General features: G+C 41.1%; 1 protein-coding gene across 3 annotated transcripts; it reads right to left on the bottom strand.

Annotated features, from left to right (window-relative positions):
• Positions 1-1,858: 1,858 nt before the first annotated feature.
• Positions 1,859-22,565, bottom strand: SPDL1 (spindle apparatus coiled-coil protein 1). 3 transcript variants are annotated; one of them, XM_005492495.4, is made up of 14 exons: positions 22,423-22,563; positions 22,033-22,116; positions 20,859-20,906; positions 18,986-19,164; positions 16,812-16,988; positions 16,308-16,502; positions 15,866-16,015; positions 15,158-15,256; positions 14,257-14,367; positions 11,332-11,472; positions 9,759-9,868; positions 9,000-9,187; positions 7,406-7,751; positions 1,859-2,638 (listed from the first exon to the last, which is right to left on the bottom strand). In XM_005492495.4, the coding sequence occupies exons 4-14, from the start codon at positions 19,142-19,144 to the stop codon at positions 2,491-2,493; spliced, it is 1,824 nt and encodes a 607-aa protein (XP_005492552.2). In that variant the 5' UTR covers positions 19,145-19,164; positions 20,859-20,906; positions 22,033-22,116; positions 22,423-22,563; the 3' UTR covers positions 1,859-2,490. The 3 variants fall into 3 exon arrangements, with proteins under 3 accessions (XP_005492552.2, XP_014126440.2, XP_074408183.1); XM_014270965.3 differs by having other exon boundaries at positions 2,565-7,751; positions 22,423-22,565; XM_074552082.1 differs by lacking the exon at positions 22,423-22,563 and having other exon boundaries at positions 2,565-7,751; positions 22,033-22,414.
• Positions 22,566-22,580: the final 15 nt, after the last annotated feature.

Genomic DNA, 22,580 nt, shown 5'->3' with positions numbered 1-22,580 from the left:
TCTTACAGCAGAGAACAAACCCCAGCACTGGTCTAAGGAATTAAGGTGGGCAAGAGTTACACCCTTCATCCGTGGAGGTTTTTATTTCAAGTTGGTTTATTTATGCAGTTACTTCCACACAAAACAGTGGGCAGAGTCATCACCCTCACATACCTCACCATTTCTTTAAGTCTTTTTCAGGACAGAAAGTTTTCTAAGGAAAATAGAAAATTCCTTGTTTCCTCCCTGAAAGTTGAAACTCTGTTGAGGAAGCTCACAATAAAAACTTACCTTACTTTTTGGGGATGGGGGACAAGCAGAAGAGAGACAGTGCTTGCTTCCTTCAATGTTGCTATCAGTTCCAGAAAACAAGACCTTGTAAGATGATGAGTAGCTAACTACCCATTTTTCAGCCAAGCTAATTTCCATTATAAAGAATTTGAGCAGAACACAGAAGCTGCATTTAACTGCCTCTAAATTCTATTCTATGCCAGGATCTGTGAGCACAGTTGCAGAAAGCAACTGATGAGACAAACTAGAACCAAATATGAAAACAGAGAAAGAACTCCCATGCATGGTACCTCAGGTGTGTCACAGCAAACCCAAAGCCTGGGCCCCAGACAAATCCCCCCCTGCCCTCCTGCAGGAGGATGTGCAAACACCAATCCACTGCACAAGATGGTAAAGGCTGCACACTCCCAGTGGGCTCCAGCAGCACAGACTGTAAAGCAGCCCCTGGGGGTAATTAGATAATCCTAATCAGTTGCATTTGTTTGTTGAAATGACATCCCAGTTTTGTTTGTCACAGAAATTAGTTATTTCAACCTAGAAAAAGCTTTAGAAATGCCACATGCCAAGTAGCTCAACGTAAAGTTAACTATAACATAAATCAACACACAATTAACATAACATAATTAACTGTCTTAGTAGCCAATCTACAGCTCAGTACTGCCATTTAAACACATTATCCAATGTCAACTTACCACAGGTTTTCCTCTAAGTAGACCAATCACATACCTCAGTTGTTTTAGGCTATTAGTGACAGTAAACAAGTGCAGCTTTCATCATTTTCATAAAAAAGGATTTTTCTAACATGTACCATAAAAGCCAGGATTTCTCCAACATGACATCATTTAAGTTCACATATCAAAGTGAAGAAGAGCAAGAACTATTTCACGGCTACACATTTGCTGTCAGTAATACCTCAGTAAAAGTTAACAAGAAGATATTCTGTTTATGTAGCTTCATTATCAACAGACTGAAACATTCAGCTACATCGCAATTTTCTTACATCAGTGAAGTGACACAATGTGATTCCATGACAGATTTCTGATTATTTTGTTCAACAGAGGCAGCAGCCACTGGGCTGTGCCTAAACAGAACTGTGCAGAATGCTCTGATAATGAGATGGAGCTGCCTGGAAAGGGAGAAGATGGGGTCATTAAAGTCACTTTTTAGTCACTTCTGCTGTGATCAGAATTCAGTTTTTGCTGATGTGACTGATGAGCTAAAGCCACCCACATGCACAAACACAGTTAAATCCCAGCACCACTTCAGACCTGGCAGAACTGTAAACAAACCAAGGAATTGCAAGATTACTCCCAAATGTATTTTTTTACATGATGGATTAAAAAGAAAAATTCTTAAAGAACTTCCACCTTAATTACTGAGTCTTTTACTTAGAGACTGGCTAATCCATTCACCAGATGGAGCTCAAAGTATAGTACCATGACCCAAATGGAGTAATCCAGCTTCCATACAAATACCTAACTTAAAAGGTCTCCTCAGAATTTTTCTTGATGAACTTCAGGAAATTACAGAATTGTCTCCTAAAAACATGACACACAGCACCTGCATTACACATTCTTATCATTTATTGAGGTACTTTTTTTTTAACAAAAAGTTCTACAAAAGACATCACCTTCATTTAAAAAATGGATACATGTTTCTTCTCAAATACAATACAGGCTACATTGTATAAAGAAAGAAATAAAGCTTTATTTTAATTAATCGTACAAATACAAGAATCAATAAAATTTCAAACACTGACCAACAAAACACATGGAGTGATTCACATGCACTTTGGTAAACAGGTCAGCCTTACAGTGGAGAAGTAATACTTTAGGAGGAAAAATATTAAGAAATCTGAATCTGGAAAGTGGAAAAAATTTAGGAGCACATCACTGAGTTCTCCATCAACCCTGTCTACTCTGTCTTACCATATAATAGAAGCTCTGTTAGCCAGACCTTGTCCTCCACAACAGCCCTGTGCTTCAAAGGCAGCAATGGACGTGTTTGGAGCCGGCCAGGAGTGGGGGACCGGCCACGCTTTGGGCCAAGGCAACACCAGAGGTGCCCTCAGGGAAGGCACCAGAAGTGCAGCTCTGCCAGGCAATCACAGCAGGCAGATCAATGTTCCAGTTAACAACCTGGGCACTGATGAGAGGGAGCTCCCAGAGCAGCTTCTGCTGCTGCAGGACCCCAGAGTGCCCAGGGTCCCTGAGGAGTCACTCACTGCTGAGCACACTGAGTTTCACAACTTGCCTTGGAAGATACATACAATGTGGAATATTTTTTCTTCTGGGTTTTCTTCTCTGTTGAGATTTTAGTTTCTCTCTCATCTTCTTCTGTAGTTTCAAATCTGGATTCAGCTGTTAACCTATAGGCAAAGCAACCATTCTAAATACGTATTTAGTTAATAGAAACCAGGAATAAAAGTTTTAGGCAAAATCAGCAAGCCAGCTGGCAAACAAGATCATCCATATACAGAGACAGAGCAAGCACAGTTGAAGAAAATGAGACTAAACCAAACCATTTTTATATTAGTCCTAATCACATTTCATCACTTAAAGCTTTCCCCCCACATCTCAGCTGCTGAAATGTTTGGTAAGAAAGGTTATTGAAAAGGTGAAGTGGCTGAGATCTGCCTTCAGAAACACCAGTGACTGTGTCCTGCACAGAAAGGAGATCCAGTCCCCAAAAGCACAACTCCAGGTGAAATGTCTGAGCAGCGTCATACAAATGGGATGAAATCAAGCTTCTTGCTTCTACACCACCAAAAACCTACCCTTAAAATAACATGCTCCTTTCAACCTCATTCTACACTACTGTGGCCTTCAGCTCAGTACTTGAATATCTTCAGTTGGGGGAAGATTTATTTTCAGGCTCTAAATGATATAATTTTTCTACTGACATGTTTTAATTTTGTTATGAATGTAAATGGAGATAAAACTGTCTCACTGCTGTTAAAAAGATAATTTTGAAATCAAAACATCAGATTTGTGCTCAGATGCCTAAATCTTGGTTTTAATTTAATGAACATGCAAACTTGCCATTAGAACAATTGATGAATAGTGATATTTTACCCAACCAAATTACCCACAGCCCATTGACTGTTACACATGATTATTTTCACAAAGACAGAAATTATGGAAAATGAAGTTCCAAATTAAACATCACTTTATAGAATAACACAAACTCTACACTTGTTTATCAGCACATACATTAAAGCAATTCTCTGGTGACCTTGTGGGTTTTCAGTGGTCTCAGGAGCCCTCAGTGAGCATGGACAGCTGCTTTCAGTGATGTTTTTCCCAAAATAAATAGTTGCTACTCAGTTGTTAGAGATTTATTTGCTATACAGAAAGGTGCAGCTGAACATGACTGAAAGAAGCTGTAACAAAAAAAAATGGGGAAATTCAGCTACAGATTCAGACTGCTGTCAAAGCATGATGCACTGCATTTCTTGTGCATGTCATTCCCTATAAGCACTGTCTCAACAGGCTGGAGAACACCAGGCTCTGCTGGGCACCTCCTCCAGATCAGGGTTTGCTCCACCATGTGCTTTAAGGCCACATCTGTAACTCTGAGAGCTGAGCACCTCCTGTCCATGGGCACCTTCACTCTGAGCTGCACAAATCCTCATGTGGTTACAGCTACAAGGAATTATTCAGGGAACAAAAATGTGCTCTCAGTAGCCATGGTGTGGTTTGCACTCCTCCAGCAGCTGCAGGTGGGCAGGGAGAGCTCCTGTCCATGAACCTGCTCCTATGACAGATTCCCTTCATTAGTTCCTCTCACTGCTCTGCCTTAAACAACTCCTGGTCAAGGCCACCAAAACCACTACTCTAGTGGCCAAAATTGCCAATAGAGTCCCTATAAACAAGCAGAGGGGACTCAAACCAGAAGAACAAATAAAAACCACATTCACTTAAGTTACATCCCAAAGCAGGACAAGAGGATTTAGACACAGTATTGCCCTTTTATGGCATTATATAATTCTCTTAGCCTGTAATGTAACAACTCTGGCAACCACATTGACCCTGAGCCTCTTGGGGAGGAGGAGATAGAAAACTGCCCCTACCCTTCTCAGGCTCAGCTTCACTCTCTCAGTCCTGGCTTCTTTCTTCCTCACTGCCCCACTGTCTTTAACTGGCAGGGAGTTCATCTTGCCCAGGCCTGGTTTGCCCATGACCTCTGCCATCTTCACCCACAAACCTGACCCACCCAATGCTCTCATTTGTCCTATGGAAGAGAGGGAGGAGCAGCTGAGGTTCAGCCCACAGCCCTCAGAGCCCTGTCCTGGTTCATCTGGTGTCAGCGCAGGGAATGGATCAGAAAGGACAGACAATGGTTAAACACTTCAAGCAAATGCTGGTGAAATGATGACGTGATTCGAGCTTTGACTCTACAGACTCCAAAACTGAGATATAACTGGGGCTCCTACCAGCTTAAGGAAGATAAACTTGTTTCATCAGGTGGGGCTTTACTTCCCAAGGCTGAGGGCTGTGCCTAAAACCCAGAGAGTATTATTAGTGCATCCAGATCTCCTGCTGAGCAGTACAGGCAATAGGACAAAGCCCAAGTGAAGTAGATTTGGTGTATGTAATCCAACAAAATTTAAGGGAGCAAATAAGCTCTTGGACATCCAAGCTCTTCTTTAGATCAAACTCAGGCAAACAACCTCCAGTCTCAATGCAATATAAACTGTGCAGCAAGGGCTAGAGTTTGCTATTTCAGTTTAGGAAGGGAAGAAAAGCATTTCAATAGAGAAATCTATCTTTCTATTGACCAGTTAGTTGGCCAAACAAAAGACATCCCTGCACATCACCTTTGCATTGCCAGAACTCCAGGATGCATTGAGAAGTAATTATCACCACCTGAATATTTAAATCTGTAGTCTCAACACCCTCATATCATAACCTGATCCGTGTCACCCCCTAATGAGCCCCTCCCGAGCTGGCTGGAGCCCTCTGGAAGGGCAGAGGTGCCCTGCACACACAGCTGTTGGCTGAGATTGTCCAGCTGTACCTGCTGGAACCTCCTCAGCAAGGAAGTCTCCTCACACAAGGGAGTTTGTCACCTCCACAAGCACACCCAGATCACTTCTGACCACTTCCTCATTGCCTCCTGGGCTGAGGTGACAAACTCAACCCCACTTTCTAGAAATTCAGTTTGCAGCCCTTTCACAGCTGAAGTGGCTCTGTTCTCTCACAATTCATGGGCCAATGTCAGAGCTCCATTAATTACTGCAGAAAAACTATTCCAGGCACGAAACCAACCCCCAGAGACCACAACAGCCTTTCAGCTGCAGCATCACATTTTAGTTGACACAAGGTCAAACACTGACAATTATCCACACTCATCTTTTCCTCCCACAAACTCTCCCTGTTCAGGTCCCCACTCCTGATCAATTTGCCACTATTTTCTGTGCCCAAGGTTCAGCCACATCCATCACAGAACAGTCCAGAGATTCTTTCAGTGTTTAGAAATCCAGCTCCTCAAATACTCAGATTTCAACATGTCTTCCTATTTTATAGCACATCATAGCAGATCAGAGGTAAATAAATCCTTAATGTTAGCCCAATATCATGACCTGAGGTTTGAGTAGTTCATGAACATAATCAGAATCAAACAGAACTTTCTGCCTGGATTTGCCTTTTACAGCCTCATACTATCACCAAAAAAAGCATAACAGCTTATACAAAGTTTTGTGGCAGCTTAGTTGTGTTTGTGGTTTTTATTTTTCTAATATTTTCCATCTTTTGTTCCTTATTTGAACCAACAGCCATGGGTACAAGATTAGAAAGCTCCCTCTGAATTATGGTTTCACTTTCCTCTTCCACTTTTTCTACTCTCTCTGCTTTCCAGCATCAACTCCATAAACAATTTCCACTCCTCACCCTCTCTCCAGTAGGTTCCCCCTTCAGTTCCCATAAACTATTCCCAACAGTTTCCTGTAAGCAGCCATTTTATCTTCTTTTCCCAAAGCAATATTAAGAAGTTAAACTTTTCCTATCAGGTTACATCCTGCCTGTTCCTTTATGTGTAGAGGACATTATCAAACCCCAACACCATCACTGAATTATCCCAATCTTTCCTCTCCACTTTCATCCACATCTGACCTTCCTGATCTTCCCTCCTCACTAACAATCCCACATTTTAACACAGCTGCTAAAGCTGCTGTTTCTGCCATATTTTCCCCACAGTTTAAGAAGACTGCAGTGTTTGGCTACTTTAAAACTGTTAATTACATCCATGCAACCTAAGAGCCAAAGCATCAATCCAATTACCCTGAACACCATTAACATTAGCTGTTTCTTCCAGGAGATATTAGCAAGTTGCAAGCCCAAAACCTCTGGACTAGCCTAGACTTTTTTCTACCCCCAAACACTCGAGTATTGTTTACAAAGAGTATGAAGAGAATACAAAAGGCATTAGCTGAAAAAGTAGAAAATCAAAGTCAACATTGTTTTCACCAGAATAAAGAAGCTGGAGATAATGACTGTTCTCAGTTACTTTAACATCTAGCAAAAAGTAACTTCAATTCTCAGTTCAGGAGAAAAATCTCATCTGAATTTGGCAGCTGTGTTTCCAGCGATTGTGCATCCAGACCATGCATTTGATTTGTCTGACAACACAGACAGCTCATTAATTCTCTATTATCTTGTACAATGAAAGTTAACACAATTCAGGTGAAGAATTACTTACACATTTTTTAGGCTTTTAGCTAAATCTGGAAGTTGCTGGGGGCTGAAATTAGGCATGAAAGTGGAGCATGCTTCCAGCTGCCTTTATTACCTCGAGCTGTAACACAGCTGTGGGGCAGCTCTGAGGGCACCAACAACACAACACTTCTGATGCTGGAGCAAACCAAGTGAGCTGCCATGCTACCTGCACACCTTAAACATCTTCCATGGGAAAGTTATTTCAGAGACTGTTTCAAGAGTCTTTCCTATTAGTCAGTGCTTTAGTCCTTCTAAAAGGGAGCGAGAGGCCGAGCGTGGGCAGCCGGAGCTGAGGGATGACACTGCATGCAACACTGAGGAAATAGATCAAGCAGTGCAGAGCACAGTTCATGCAGCCAAAGAAGAGAGATGCAGCTCTCTGCTGAGGGCCTGGAGCACAGACAGAAGCTGACACTGACCTGGGGACAGCTGGAGCTGAGGAATTGTTTCCACTTCTGCTACTCGAAGTACAGGTGACGTGATTCTCATCCTGAATTTTAACTCTTTTTCTTTCTCTTTCAGGTTCAACAATGTTTCTTATTGCCTGCAGAGCTGTGTGCAGTGGGGATGCTTGGACAGGCTGTTTTTTTGGAGAAGCATCACTTTGCTCCATTGTCTTGGTAGTTGTCTTTTTCCCTTCCTTACTTGACAATTGAGTGAGAGCAGTTTCTTTCACTGGAGTATTTTGGCTGTCAAAGTATTCACAAGTTGCATTCACTGGAATCCTCTCCCTCTTCTTTTTAATTTTAGAACCTTTCAGTAATTCTAAAGGAAAAAATGGAATATGCTTTTGTACAAACAAGAAGCTGAAGATAACTTGTCCCCCAACACATTCACAACAAAAGTAAGAATATTTCACATGACCACAGGGCTTGGAATAATTCTTAATAGACAACATATATGTATCTCTCTCTCTCATTTTATATATATATATATATCTCATTATATATATATGTATCTCTCTCGTTATATATACTTTTTGCATATATAAATATATATAACTTAATAGACAATTTTAATACCCTTTTAAGAATGGTTCTTCATATAATCTGATCATCCCAGCAGAAGTTAGCTTGAAAAAGAGACATCTTTCTCCTCATCCACTCTGTCTTTTCACCAAGGCTTTAAATTAAATGCTCTGAACTGCAGGTTGCTGAGGTAAGCTTCCACAAATAACATTTTAAGGGTAAATCCTTTGGGTGTGGACAAAAACAACTTTCCTATCTGCTTCCCCATTCATGAAATCCCAGAATGGTTTAAGTTGGAAGGATCTTAAAGCCCATCTCAGTCCCACCCCCATGGCTGGGACACCTTCACCATGCCAGGCTGCTCCCAGCCCCATCCAGCCTGGCCTGGGCACTGCCAGGGTTCCAGGGGCAGCCCCAGCATCCCTGGGCACCCTGTGAGGACCTGACCATCCTCACAATGAGGTTTCTTCCTAATATCTCACCTAAACTTGCTCTCAATTTTAATAGAATCCTCTTCCTCCACAGCTCCCTTGCTTTGCCCATACTCAGGTATCAGCTGGTTGTCAGGTGGGTCTCTCCAGCCAAAATTTAATCCATATTAGCTGCTAAACTATTTCCCTGTAAATGCTTTGCACCTCATTCCAAAGCTCCCATCAGCTGCCTGCACCCAGAGAGCTGTGGATTCTCATCACCACCACAGAGACACTGCTGTTATGGGAACACCTGAGATTTGATCCCACCCACTTGAGTCTGGTTATCTACCTGTGCTCTACAAAGCCCCTGAACTGCCATTTTTCACAGTAAAACTGCATTCTTTGGTCTCCTCCAGTCAGTGGTCACATATTCAAGTGAGGTCTTGAGCAAGGCAGGGCTTTTCTACTTCAGCTCAGCAAATTTTGTATCAGGTTATTTCAGAAAGTCAGCAACTATTTAAGCATTAAATTCTGGAACTAAAACAATGTCTTCCTGTTTAATGTCATTCCATTTCTAAAGGCTTAGAAAAATCAGAAATTTCTATTTTCCCTGACAGAAAAGAAGTTTTTACCTTCAGGCTCATATTTCATTTTCAGCTCATCCAGCATAACCCTCAGGTTCATATTCTCACTCTGACAAGCCTGCAAATGCCTCTCGTTTGTGAAGAGCTTCCTTTCCAATTCCAGGACCCTTTGGCTCTCATACAGAGCTTTCATTCTCTGCAGGGATAGCTCATCTTTCAATGTTTCAGTTTCCTTGCTGGGATGGGAGGAAAATTATAAAATCAGTCACACTTGGATTAGTTTGGGGTTTTTTTCTTTTAGTAAAGCAACAGCTAAGCACTGAACTTCCCTTAAATTGGTATTTATACATCAGTACAAAAAAAAAATCAAGCTTCTTTTGTCCTAAGAAGCATTTTGAGTGTTATTATCTCACTTTTTATAAGAGAAATAAACATACACAGCCTAAAGACTAAGGCTTTTCATACAGTTCCCTTAGAGATTAACCTTTAATTTATTCAAGAACTCAACTGCCCTGTATCTAGGAGTATTAATGACATTTCTGGAAGAAAGCAATAATCATAAACAGTATTTCTGCTGTTATCTTTTAAAACATAAATGAAACTACAAAAAAAACCAATTCTCAGTCCTATAATGAAGTCAGGTTGGTTCCACAGCATCAGAAAACGCAACAGGAACAAAACCCATTTGCACATGGGTGTAAAATACACCAGCATTGTGCAGTAAAACACAACAGTAACAAAAAAGGGAAGATAAAAACAAGTACCTAGAAGATAACCCTGCCACAACCCCAGGCTGGAATCACTTACTTTGAGTTGTCAAGTTTAATTTGCAGTAAATCTGCATAGTAACCATTCTCAGAGTCGCTTCCTTTCGCTCCATTAGCAGGTCTGGACTCCTTCATATTCTCATACAAGCTCTGATAAAGAACAAGTGTCAGCTTGTCAGGCAGTGACCTTTCAGAAGCACATTAGCTTAGTTCTTAGGAGACATTTTCTATGCATTTTGATGGTGAAGCCTCATCATAGAGGGATTTAAACACAGATGATAAAACTCAGCTGCTCTGAGTACTCTCTCATTTGTTACAGATGTCAAATAGCACTAAAACTGACAGCTCTCTCTCATTCACTGAACAATAGGGAAAAAAGTGAGTTATCAACTCCAGAAGGTTTGCAAGAAGAAAGCTGTGCTGTTTTTTTACTTGAAAATACAGGGTATTTAGTTAACCCACAGGGAATTTTCCTCAGCATTTAGTTCTAGGCTCAGCAGCTGGACCCCAGAGGAATATCAGCCATGCTCATCAGTCAAAATCTCAAAATCAAATACATATTTCAGATGAGGAAGTTGGTTCATAATGAAGGTGTTATAACATGTGACATTGGGGTTTTTGTTTGGTGATTTTTTTTCTGAAGAAGCAGTACTCAAATTTAATCCTGTCCAGAGACCTCCCAGGCCTCTGTCAGTCACTGCCTACAGATACCTCTGGTAGTTATTGGAATCAATCAATCGATTCCCAACGCTACTTATTTATGGCCTAGAGACAGAAATAGGCACAGATCAAGCTTAAGCATGACAAAACTGGTAAAACAATCAGGCTTCCTCAGTTATTGCTAAAATGGGCTAAGCCTGCCTTCACACCAGGTGATTGGGTTAAATACAGAATACAGGAGGCTACCCTGGAAAGCACAGTCCTACTGCACAAACAAATACATCTCAGGCTGCATTCCAAAGCTGTGAAAAGGAAGGGCCAAACAAGTCCAGAAACTTGCCAAAATTCAGAAAGGCTGCAGTTTTCCACTCTGGAAACACACCAACATCAGCAGCATGACACGGGTGTATATAGAAATCCTCGTGTGTTTCTCACTTTCCAAAATACTGACAAGATATTTTCAAGCTGCAAAAGAGGACTGAAAAAACTGCTTTACGGGGATAATTAAGCACTTCAGTTTTGCTAGAAAAGAGCATTCTTCAGCTGCAAAGTTGAGACACATCAGGAAATTCAAGAGAGCTGAGGCACTAAAGGCTGAAGCCTGAGCACACACAGTACAAGTGCCAAATGAGCGCACCTTCCCAGGGAAAAATGGGATGGCACAGCTCAGTGAGCCCTGACCAAGTAACTAGAAACGATCTGAAGGTGCTTCACACAGGACAAAAATTGTTTCTTCAACCCAGGTGTTGAGTGGGGTATAATTTTCTGCTTCTCTGCACTTGAGGAGTCTAATATTCTCCAGCTGTAAAATGCAATTCAGGTCAAATAAAGATACAAGTCAGCTTTTGGATACCTTTTTAAACCTGAGCATGGACTTCAGATAGTTCTCATAATTCTTATTTTCATGTTTTAGCTTCCAATTACAATTTTCTACTTAATTAAAAACCACATACCTTAAATTTTTCTAGCTGCCTCACTTTCATAAGAAGATCTTTTATTTCACCATTCTTTTGCTCTACCATGGATTGTAAACGCTCCAGCTGATCAAATTCTGCCTGGGAGCCTTTCAGCTGCAGCAGTGTAGCCATCTGCAGCTGGAAAAAAGGAAAAACTATTTACAACAAGTTCTGGGATTAGTGACTGAAAATCCCAGTCTTTTACACAAAATTGGTCACTCTAGCCTTATAATTCTAAACCTGAATCCAGAAGGGCACTGGGTGCTTGAAGTCAGTCTCCATGACACAATCCCAGCCATTATCAGCACGGACAGCCCGAGGCAGAGGAGAGCTGAGATCTCAGTGCAGCCCTGGGTGTCCCACTCACCTCTGTGCTGCCTGAGGAGCACACAAACACTGCCAAGGACACAGAGCATTTACCATCAGCACCAAGCCAGCCAGAAGCCACTCTCAGTCCAGGCTGGTTTGTCAGAGCTGAAATGCACCTTGAGAACTCACTCAGGAAAACCCACAAGCTTAACTCTCCATTTTTTTCAGTTATAGCACCACCATGTTTGCCTTCCACAATATTAACCCAAGAATTTCAGCTTTTTCTGCTTCTCCAATGGAATACCTCCTTTGAGGCAAAAGAACACCCTCTGTCATTATAAAGGAGAAGTTATAAAAATATTACATTTACAGCAATATTTCTGTTGGTGTTAGTAAAATTGAAGTACAAGGGCCTTAATACATTCAACACTTAAATACATTTAATACATCAGACACTTCAACGAGAAACAGAATAAATGAAAGACTTCACAAGGTGTTAATGAAAACTGAAGCATTTTTTAATCAGTCTAGTCAGTATGTGTTGGAGATTTTTTTCAGGGATGGCCTAGAAGGCAGCTGTGAGGAGCAGGTTCTCACAGCCTGCTTCTGTAAACAGCAGAGGTTCTCAGGTTATTTTTAATTACAAGTAAAGGTGACAAACATGAAGGCCTTGAGAGCCTTGCACATCAGAGTTCTCAGGCAGCTTTCTCATAACAAGTGGATGTTCTATCTTTGGCTGTTTTGGGAAAGCAAGAATAATTTTGAGACCCCAAATCTTGGTATTGGAAACATAAGGAGGAGTTGGTGTGTAATCTCTGGCCTATTGTGAGCTCAGATTTTGCAATATGCATGAAGTGAATTAACACTGTTATAAAAGGTGCCTGATTGATTAATAAAGTGGAGTCGATGCTGACCAACGCAAGGTGGGTCATCTCCCTCCAACTTCAATAAGTATGGATAAGGGAGAAATCACAGGGAAAGGATCAAGTGAAAAAATGGGATTACAGAGAGAGCATTTACCCCTATAGAATCTCTTATGATGATTCTGTGCACAAAGGAGAGCTAATGAAAGATTCAATCCTCTCCTCAGAGCTTCCACAGGATGTAAGGGAATAAAACTGTAAACTCCACCTCACTGGCTGACTAAAACTATCCTCACAGCTCCCAGGCACAGACACCCAACCTTTTTCCCTTTTCTCTTAAAAGCCCTCCTGCTAACTGTCAGAAATGCAAATTGCAGCTGATCTACATAACAAGGAACTTAAGAACCTGCAAAGGATGCTCTGGACTAGGAAAAATACACTAGAGGTGGGAAAGCTTTCCCAGGAGTGCTGTGTACATTCTGTTCAGGAGTCAGATCCTCAGGATTTACCAGTAATTACCACAAAGTGAGATTCTTCAACTAAAGATGCATCAGCAGCTACCTCTCCCGTGGGGTAAGCAGCTTTGAGTGGAGAGATCAGCTCAACTCAGATTGAGCTTGAACTGGCAGCATCTCAGTGCAGCACAACACAGGAGGCTAACAGGGATTTAAGGCAGCAGCTTAAGCAAAACAGCTGTCCTAACAAACCACTCATCTCCTGTACTATCAGAAAAAAAATTAGAAAACTCCAAATAAAAACATGAAGTACAGGGATACCAGTTTGCCTCCATTTTTAGTACTTTTAGTATTAGGTGTGTTTCTCACACCATTCAATCAGTATGACTGACTCACCCCATATCACAAAGAAGATTTCCAAAGCCATTGATCCTACCCAGACTGTCCTCATTCAAATCTCTGCTGTATCAGTAGGGTTCTTCTTCTGCTTTAAGACCATTGTTTAAACTATTTTCAACCTACACCACAAAATCTAGCTAATATAAACCTTCAGTGCAACTCATCATAATCACCCTTGATGTTTAAGCACTCTCCTCAAACTGCATGACCAAGCAGTTGATCAAAATGAAAGGATCCACTTCAGCATTGGAAAAATCTTGAGACCAACATGAAAAGAGTTGGCAGCTCTGCAGCATCCCCTCGACATTATCTTGTAAATCAGCTTCTGCTAACTAGTCCTCAATATTAACCAACAGGCTCTCATCCTATTTAACTTAGAGTTATGAAAGTTATGATTTATTCTTACACCAAAAATAAAGAAAAGCAAGAAGAAAAAACACGGACAAAGACAAGAAAGCAACACAGAGACAGAAAAACCCAAACCCCTGCAGTGTGATGGTGGTAAAAGCCTGTCTGTCTTCTTTACTCTCATTCCTAACAACCACATTTAATATACAAATACTTGATTTGTGCAGTATAAGGATTGGACAAGACAAGAAAAAACAAATACCAAGACAAACTGAATGCTAGTTTGACTGACAGGAGTTGTGTTTTACTTTTATCCATTAAACCACTACTGCCAAAGTGAGCAAACATGGTGCCTTCACTGTAAGGTGGATGCTGCTGGTTCATAGGAGTCAAACAGCACAACATCATCTCACTTGTTTTTTTCTCCCATTTCCCTCCCCCAGACTACTGCACCATATTTGAAAGACAACAAATCCCCTGGCCTGTGCATTAAAGCCGTCCCTTATCAGACCCAAGGACACCCTGGAGTATTACAGGAATCATCCTACCTTCATTCTTTGCAATTGTTCTCTACTGAATGCATGCTGTTTTTGTAGGGACTGATATTTTACTTTCACACTGATCAGCTGCCGTTCCATTTCTGCCCTACGGTCCTCCACCTACAGAACATTGGGAACAATTATTACTGGGAAATCACAACACTTGCTGTCACTTGGATGATCAGTTTGATAAGGACATGCTGCCAAGGAATTGCTGTTTAGTCTACAAACACTGCTTTTCCAGCAACAGTACTTGCAAATACAGGCTACTGTCTTAGCCCTGTGATAGAAGTGAGTAGACAGTGCCACTGAAACCCAATCAGTGAAATGCAGCAGAGTTTTCTTTTGTTATTTTGCTATCAAAGTAACATTGCACATATTTCAGTGTTGCTGTAGAATAGTTTTGTCTACTAGAAACAGAACAAACAGTTTAAAATAACCTGAACTGTTTCCCAAGTTCACCCATCCCCTGGATGCTGCCATGAAATACAATGCTCCCTATACATTTAACTCTTACTCAAAAGCTAATTCCAAAACCCTCCCAAAAAGCCCAAACATCCAGACATTTCCAAGAAGTGTGCAAAGCAGCTTTTAGCAGCAACTCTTCATATTTCTCATGCTGCCATTAAAGATGGATTTATCAGCTGAACAAAACTTAAAATCAGGAGCTGCAGACAACCATCACAAATCCTCAGTCACATAGTCAGATAACTTGAAGTGATTCCATTAGATTTACTAATTCCTTATCTACAGAAAGAGCATCAAATGGTTTTCCACGTGTCAGATCAACACTGAAGTCATATTTGAGGAATAGAGATGGCCAGATCAGGTGCAGATACTCCCATATTTTCAATGCAATATAAGAAAGAAAACTGAAAATACTTCTCAGGCATCTGTTGCATAGTTGTACCTCGGCAAAGAGAGAATTGCCTTTACTTGTAGGATCCAAAGATTGCTGCACTGCATGATCCAGCTGAACCTGAAGCTCCTGATTAGCCTCATGAGCTTTCTAGATTAAAGCAAAGAGGATATTAGTCATTTAAGCATCTGATGTACTGCATACACAAATTTAATCTGATAGCTTTAACTCTTTTTGATTTCCTATACTTGAGCAGAGATTCTATTGTACTGAAGTCCTTAACTGTACATACAGTTCTTAGTTCTAGTAACTAAGAGACAAATTCATTTCATGTCACTAGAACACTTCATATTCCACTTGTTCTTCAGGAAAAGAGCACAACTAAAAGCCTTTAAGGGTAAACTTGGATGTTTGTGAACTGGATTCATGATACTCAGACCACTCTCTCAGCTGTGTTCATCAGTGACAAAAGCTCTACTTCCCAGTACAAGACTGCCCAAGGCATTCAGCAGGAACATGAAATAAAAAGAAGAATTCTGCCAGTGACCTGTGAGAAGGTCCCCAAGAGGCAGAACAGCACCATCTCCTTTCATAGCTGCCACAAAACAAGGCCAACAGAGAGCTTTTACCACCAGGCAGCACCAGATGTGATCAACCATTATCCCTCCCTCTCTCACATCTCCTCCTTCACCAAACACCAAAACACAGCTTGTGCAATTTGGGCTTATCTACCACTGTGAATAAAAATAAACAGACTACCTCTAATGCATTGCAGTAAGAGACAACTTCTTTTTCCCTCTCCTCTTTCTCCCCCTGCAGCCGCTCCAGCTGGTTCCGTAGGTTGCTGTTCATGAGCTCCAACTGCTCCTTGCTGCACTGCAGCTCATTCAGCTTCTCTTCATCACTGGCCTAAACAAACAAAAAAACATGAAATGAAAAATTTTTAAAACAACTGAAAGACAGGCCTAAGTAAACCAAAGCCATTTGTTAGTAGTAATTAGTTTTAATACAAAATATTATCTTGAAGATAAGGTATTAAAGCCTAGTTATTAAGGCTGTCATTTTTTGCTGTGCACATTGTCTGAATAAAAGTCAACCCTAACATGGTACTATAGACAGCACACCTAAAAATGAAAGGAGCAAAAAAGCAGAATTTCATCTTCAACTAGGCTACAGTGCAAATGCAGAGCTACTCACACACCTTCTGACTCTGGAGCTCAGTGAGCTCTATCTGCAGGCTGAGCATTTCTGAGGACATGGTCTCATGGACACGCTCAGACATCATGTGCAGCTCTTCTGATTTGGCAGCAATGATTTCCTTCTGATGCTCCACTTTTTGTCTCAGTTGTTTCTCTGAGAGTCGGGTTTCATCCAGTTCTGCCTTCAGGTTCTCCAACTAAAAAACAGTTGATAACTACATAATATCATTTCATGGTAAATTCTTGAAAAGCACAGTATTTCTGACTGTTCCAATTACAGAAAATGTCTTGGAAACACATGAGTAGCTTTTAAAAATAAACACTGGAATTCAGTGTAATTCATAAGTGACAACACAGAAATTTTTTAAAAACCAACCAAACAAGCTACTATACACTGTATTTATTTATTTATTATTTCTTTTGGTAGGTAAGAGTGCAATTATAAGTTAAGCAAACAGTATCTAAAATAGTATTAAGATTTTGTAGCTATATATTAGTTACCAAACCTTGTTTTTAAGGCCACTGATTTCTTGTCCATAGGCTCTGTCAAGCTGTTCTTTCTGCTTATCCAGTTGCACATTTTGCTGTTGCTTAAGGGATTCACACTCAAAATTCAAACTTTCCAACATTCGATTCTTGAGTTCAATTTCTCTCTGGAGTGTGTATTTCTCTTGTTCAAATTTCTGAAAGAAATGACACACTAATAAATCTAGATGTAATTGCACACTGTTCCCTAAGCATTTATGAAAAAGCACAGGCTCAGAACCAAGATGCTTGTAGCTCATTTAGTCTTTTGTTGGGAGTGCCAATTAGAGTTGTAATATCCATGTTATAAAAAAATTAAGATAACTGCTCTAAAAGGTTATGACTTGTAAATGTTGTGTTGATAATTTGATTGTGAAATATTCTCTTCTTCATGAAAATTATTTCTTTGCACCCAACATGAAAGGTGTGGGTACCTTTTCTGCAAGTGTCATAAATTTAGCCATAGTTTATATGCCCCTTCTACCATTACAGAACCCAATTATGTTAAAAATTACTACAGTCCATCAAGCAGAACAGCTGAGTTCAATAGTTTTTTTAAGACAGCTAAATTGTCTGTTTCATAATAAATCCCATCAACTCTTCCAGACTAAAGAATAATTTTTTAAACAGCTTCTCTCTACGCTTGATTGCATGTTTGTTAATTATGAAGGGCAGCTTCATTTTACTGTTCCATTCAGGCAGCAATTAAGGAGAAGAAAAAGAGAATCTTGAAAGGAAAAAAGGTAAGAAGGAAGCCAAATTAATCTAAACATGCAGATTTTTTTTCCCTTTTCAAAATAACCTAACTCTTGAGACACAAAACAGAAATAAATAAAAAACTGAAAGCTGTCAGGTATCAAAGTGACCTCTGTGGCCTGGACACAGCTTTTCAAGGACAGGCTCAGCTCTCAAACACAAGGGCAGGAGCTTTAACACAAAGATAAAGACTGGCCACAGGACAGGTTTGGGAGTGCACTGCTTGGCCAGAGCCAAGAACAACAAAAGCCCAGCAAGAACCTGCCTGCAAACAGAGCTTCTGAGAGGCTTCTGTGCCTGCTGGCAGAACCCACACTCGTTCACAGGAACTGCCTTGAATTACTGGACTCAGAGTGCACAGAGCAGAGCCAGAGAGATTCAGAAGCTCTGAAAAACCTCTTGGGTAAGCACAGCTCCCACACAAAATGTTATCCTACTGTAGGAAGGCTCACAATCCCTACCCTCCACCCCTGGAATCTGAGTTACCAGCCAGGCTCAGAGGGTGCCTGCAGCCTCCCACACAGGATCACACCCCCTGGGAGCAGCCTGACAGCTCAGTAGCTGCCCTCTGTGCTGGATCATCCTGCCCTGGTTCCCCTGGAACCTGTGCCTTCAGCTGCCTCTCACACCAAACTTACTCATGGTGAACTGACCAGAATAAAACTCTGTCCATTCAGAACAGCAGGGTGCTGCAACACAAACCTTTCAGCTCTATCCCAGGAGAAGGGATGATGCACAACCAGAAGGAGACTAACTGAAGATAAATAATTTATCTGAAACACAAGCTGGCTGAACACAAAGATGACTACTGAAGCCTTTATGAAAAGTGGAAGAGATTTTCCCAACTGAAATTTTTTTAAACAATTACTAAAAAGAAAACTAAATAATACCTCTATAGCTTAGCACTACACTACTCCTTTTTCTGAGCTGCAAAGAAATGTGCTAAAAAGTTCAGAACCTCTGGGTATTTGGAAAATTTGAAACCTTTACTAGAGAAGAAATCAATTTTACAGTCTTGCTGCTAGCATTCTTTGCACAGCTTTTAAGTGATATAAAGTTGACTGGGAAAGCATACATAAATGGATTGCTAAACAGAGGAAAAACATGCTCTGAAGCAAATTTACTTTAACATTTAGCACTCATTTTACATTAAAAGCAATTAGTCCTACATGATACTGAACACTTGGTGCATAATTAGCTATGAAACCCTCTCCTAGTTAGATACAATTATGCTCAATGTCTTACAGCTGAGGAAAAAGTCCTCTCTACAACTACTTAGAGGTTTATTAAAATTAATCTAGATGCTAGAAGGCATGTAAAACACCTGTGCCTTTCAGAAAACAGTTAAAATAAAACAAAGCTCTGATTTTGAACTTGGAGAAGACAACACAGGCATCACCTCAGTTTTCTCAGTCAATTCAGAGCGTGCTTGATCCAGCTTATTCTGAATCTCACTCTGGGACTCCAGTAAATGCAAACCATACTGTGCTGCCTTCCTTCGCTCGTTCTCTGCTTCCTTGAGTTGCTGTTTAAGACTTAAAATGGTCTCTGCCTCCATTTTTCTTTTTTTATTCAACACTGCAAAGAAAAAAAATATTACTTAAGAATGTATTGCAGTAAATTCATTTTACAGATAAGAGTAGTTATCTGTAAGAAGTTATTGGATTCCTTTCTAACCAGGACAGAACCATATATTTTTGCAATACAAGACACAAAAAAAAGCTCACAAACATACCCATGAACAGTAAAATAACTGAAATAGTTATTTCTTCATAAACTTGGTTACTGCCTTATTTTTGATTTTATCTAACATGCAACAAGAGCACTCCTGTGCACCCAGCCTTTCTTTGTACAGCACAACCAGAGTTAATTTAGGATAGAGCCCTCTTGCCAAGTACAAGACAATTAAATAAATTGAGAAAAACACTTGTATGCACTTGGCTGCCACTGTTTCTCTGTATTACAAACCCAGCCCCACTAAGCCCAGCATTTCTTGTGCACACAAATAACACTTTAGACTGGCGTAGGCAGCTGCCTTAGCAGGACAGGGCACTCCTAATAACATTATGTGGGATAGAGACACAGATAAAAGGTAAGCAAGGGAAGAGTCAAAAATAGAAGCCCTGTTAAAATATATGGAGTTTAACACAGGGCTTTGCATTTATTTAAGTGCTTAATGAGGTGTTTCAAAATTTAGTTTACTTGTTGGTAAATAACAATCCCTTTGTCACATTTCAGAAAATTCAGCCTTTTCTAACTGTAGAGAATAAGAAAGACAAAGTGAATTTTGCAAAAAAGTTAGTCAAAGTAAATCCAACTAGCCAAATATTTAAAAAAAATAAAAATCAAGTCAAATTAACACCATAAGCTCGCAAGACTGCTTGCTCCAAAATCTGCTAAATCAGCCTGCTGCAAAAAGATCCTATTAAGACAGAAAATGCTAAGTAACTTGGGCTTCTGAACAACATATGCCAAGAGGAGGAAATAACAGAGGGAGAAAAAAAATCTTGCAGTTGATTTTTCAAAGCCAGGACCCACAACTTTTATAGAAATTTCAGAATTAAAGTACTTCTGTAGTGAAGACCTCTGACTCTCAATTTTTGTTCTCACAGAAGCAATTTATTTGTTGCCATTTCTTACTGGCACAAACATCATTCTCATGAATGTTGGAATATCCATCCTTCACTTCTTTTTTTTGCTAACTTCTATTCAACATGAATAACTCCCAGTGGAGTTACCCAGCTTCTCCTACTAGAAAAGAACTGAATTAACATGCAGAAGTAATTGTGCCCATACTGTGCCAATTCCTTTCCAAGGCACAAGACAGAAACAATCACATTCTGATTTTTGCATTTTCTCCTCACTTGTTGCCACCCAGGTTTAACATATATAAAGAGATTTTTTCCAGCCAGGCTTTGAAACCTCAGTTTTCACCTCTAAGCTTTAAATTCTAGTTTTACATTTATACTAAAATAAGCCAGGGAAACACAGGAATTTTGCATACTGAGACTCATCAGTATTATATTAATACAGGGACACCACATAGAAATTGGTAATTAATTGTTTGAGGCAAGATGTAGCAATACAAGAACATAGGCAACAACTTCTGGCATCTATTTCCACTGGTAAAGAGAATAAATGAATCATTGTTCACTTACATAAACAGAACTTGAAAAATGCTTTATTTTCTGATTAGACAATAGTATAGAGGCAACACAGCTATTTGGCAGCTCCTAGTTTACTAACTTAAATGAATAACACATTTAACTTACCTCCAGAAGCCCATTGAAGTATCTCCTGATTTTATTCTTCCACTCCACCTTTAAAGGAAAAAGAGCAGCAGTTGTCCAGTGTGGATGAGTCTGAGCTGCCAGCACAGCCCTTCAGAGCTGTCCCTTTTTCAGAACAGGCTTAACCCTGCTGGCTGCCTCATGAACATGCAGATCACAGGCTAAGCCCCCACATAAATGCAAATCTTATTCAAATCTCAGTCAGGCAGCTGGCAGACAGTTTAGGAACAGCCAGATCAGGGAATGCTGTCAAAGGATGGATGCTCTGCAATTTGGCCAGGGTCATTTTCTTCTGGTACACTTGTCATTTTTAACGGTTTTTTTCTGGGGATTTTTGTCCCACTCTCTCCTAGTTCTTCAATCTCTTTTGTATTTCTCTTCCAGTTTCACATACAAGAACCTTAAGCTCCTAATAAATTACTTACTAGACAACAGAAAATAGAAAAGGTATGGGTTTTTTTCTTAACTTTACAGTTGAAGTAGGGAGGAAAAGAGAAATAGCTTTCTTATTCACACATTCCTGCTGACTATTTAGGGAAAATAACAAGTATGCCTTTTGGAGCACAGCCAACCTCAACTTCTCCTCGTCAATTCTGGATGAATCAAACAAGTTCGGGTAGTTTTGTTCAAGAAGCTGTACACTGAACTAATTGCCAGCAATTTAACATTATACATGAGGCTAAATAAATTATTCTGAAAACAACGTTTTAAGATCAATTGAATGGGGAGCAAGGTGAGTAGGCAGGAGGGAGGAAATAACAGCCATCAGTCGTCATTTATTCTACTGGGTTACAAGAGTCACTCACTTTTAGCTAAATATCTTCAAACATTCAATGAGAGACTCTATGCACCTCGATTATTCAACTGTGCAAAGTCTCCTTAATAAAAGTAACAGGGTGGGAGATAAAAGGCAGTCTGTTGCCAGGCCAGCTTTCTTCTCCCACTCTAGCACAGTTCTCTGTTAAAGTCCTATTCCCCAGGGCCACACGTTAACAACTGGCTGTCCTCTGATCCTGTAAGAGCTGCCTGAGCTCTGATCCCATCAGAAGCACCCAGTGCATTTGGTGATCAGCAGCACCATCTCCAGGGTGGTTTTGCTCCCTTAGCCCAGGCATTCCCACGACCCCTCCACCCAGTTACTTCCACAAGCCCGTACCTGCACCTCCCACGCGGCACACTCAGGCTGAAAGCTCTCCGGAGCCGATCACCTTCCACAAACAGGCTCTTGGGAGGGTCGGTACTACAGAGAACAACAAATATCACACTACAGCCTCATGGTTGGGCCAGCACAGAGCTGGCTCTGGCAGCGCTGTGTGTCACCAGCGCCATGTCCCCGCTGTCCCCTCCTGCCGGGGCAAGATCGGGACTGGCCCCCACACCCGGCACGGCCCGAACGGGCTCGCCTCGCTCCTCCGCGGGCCGTGGGGCAGCCAACGGCCCCACCCGCTGCAGGAACCGGCAGCCGGCACTACAGCGGCCCCACAGAGAGCAATCCCCGCTCCCCTTCACTGCCCGCCCTCACTCGCTCGCTGCCCGCTCCCCGCACCCGCCGTTGCTGCCGTTCAAACCGGGCTCCGCGGCGCCGCCCAAGTCTCGCGATATCCTCCCGAGCCCGCTCCGGCCCCGCCTCCCGCGCAGGGCGGCCCTGAGGGGCCCCGTGACGGCGGCTCGTGCTCGCGGCTCCCGCAGCGCCCACGGCGATTC

This window comes from Zonotrichia albicollis, chromosome 15 (genome assembly GCF_047830755.1).
Source record: "Zonotrichia albicollis isolate bZonAlb1 chromosome 15, bZonAlb1.hap1, whole genome shotgun sequence".
Classification (NCBI taxonomy): domain Eukaryota; kingdom Metazoa; phylum Chordata; class Aves; order Passeriformes; family Passerellidae; genus Zonotrichia; species Zonotrichia albicollis.
The sequence above is the reverse complement of the archived record's forward strand: the minus strand, read 5'-3'. Positions and strand labels throughout refer to the sequence as shown.

Coding starts and splice junctions, on each gene's coding strand:
- SPDL1 (XM_014270965.3), bottom strand. CDS start 19,144: ATGGAGGCAGAGACCATTTTAAGTCTTAAACAGCAACTCAAGGAAGCA. Junction 16,503..16,811: donor TCAGTGGCCTTAAAAACAAG/GTTTGGTAACTA, acceptor ACTGTTTTTTAG/TTGGAGAACCTGAAGGCAGA. Junction 7,752..8,999: donor AATGAAATATGAGCCTGAAG/GTAAAAACTTCT, acceptor TTTTTCCTTTAG/AATTACTGAAAGGTTCTAAA.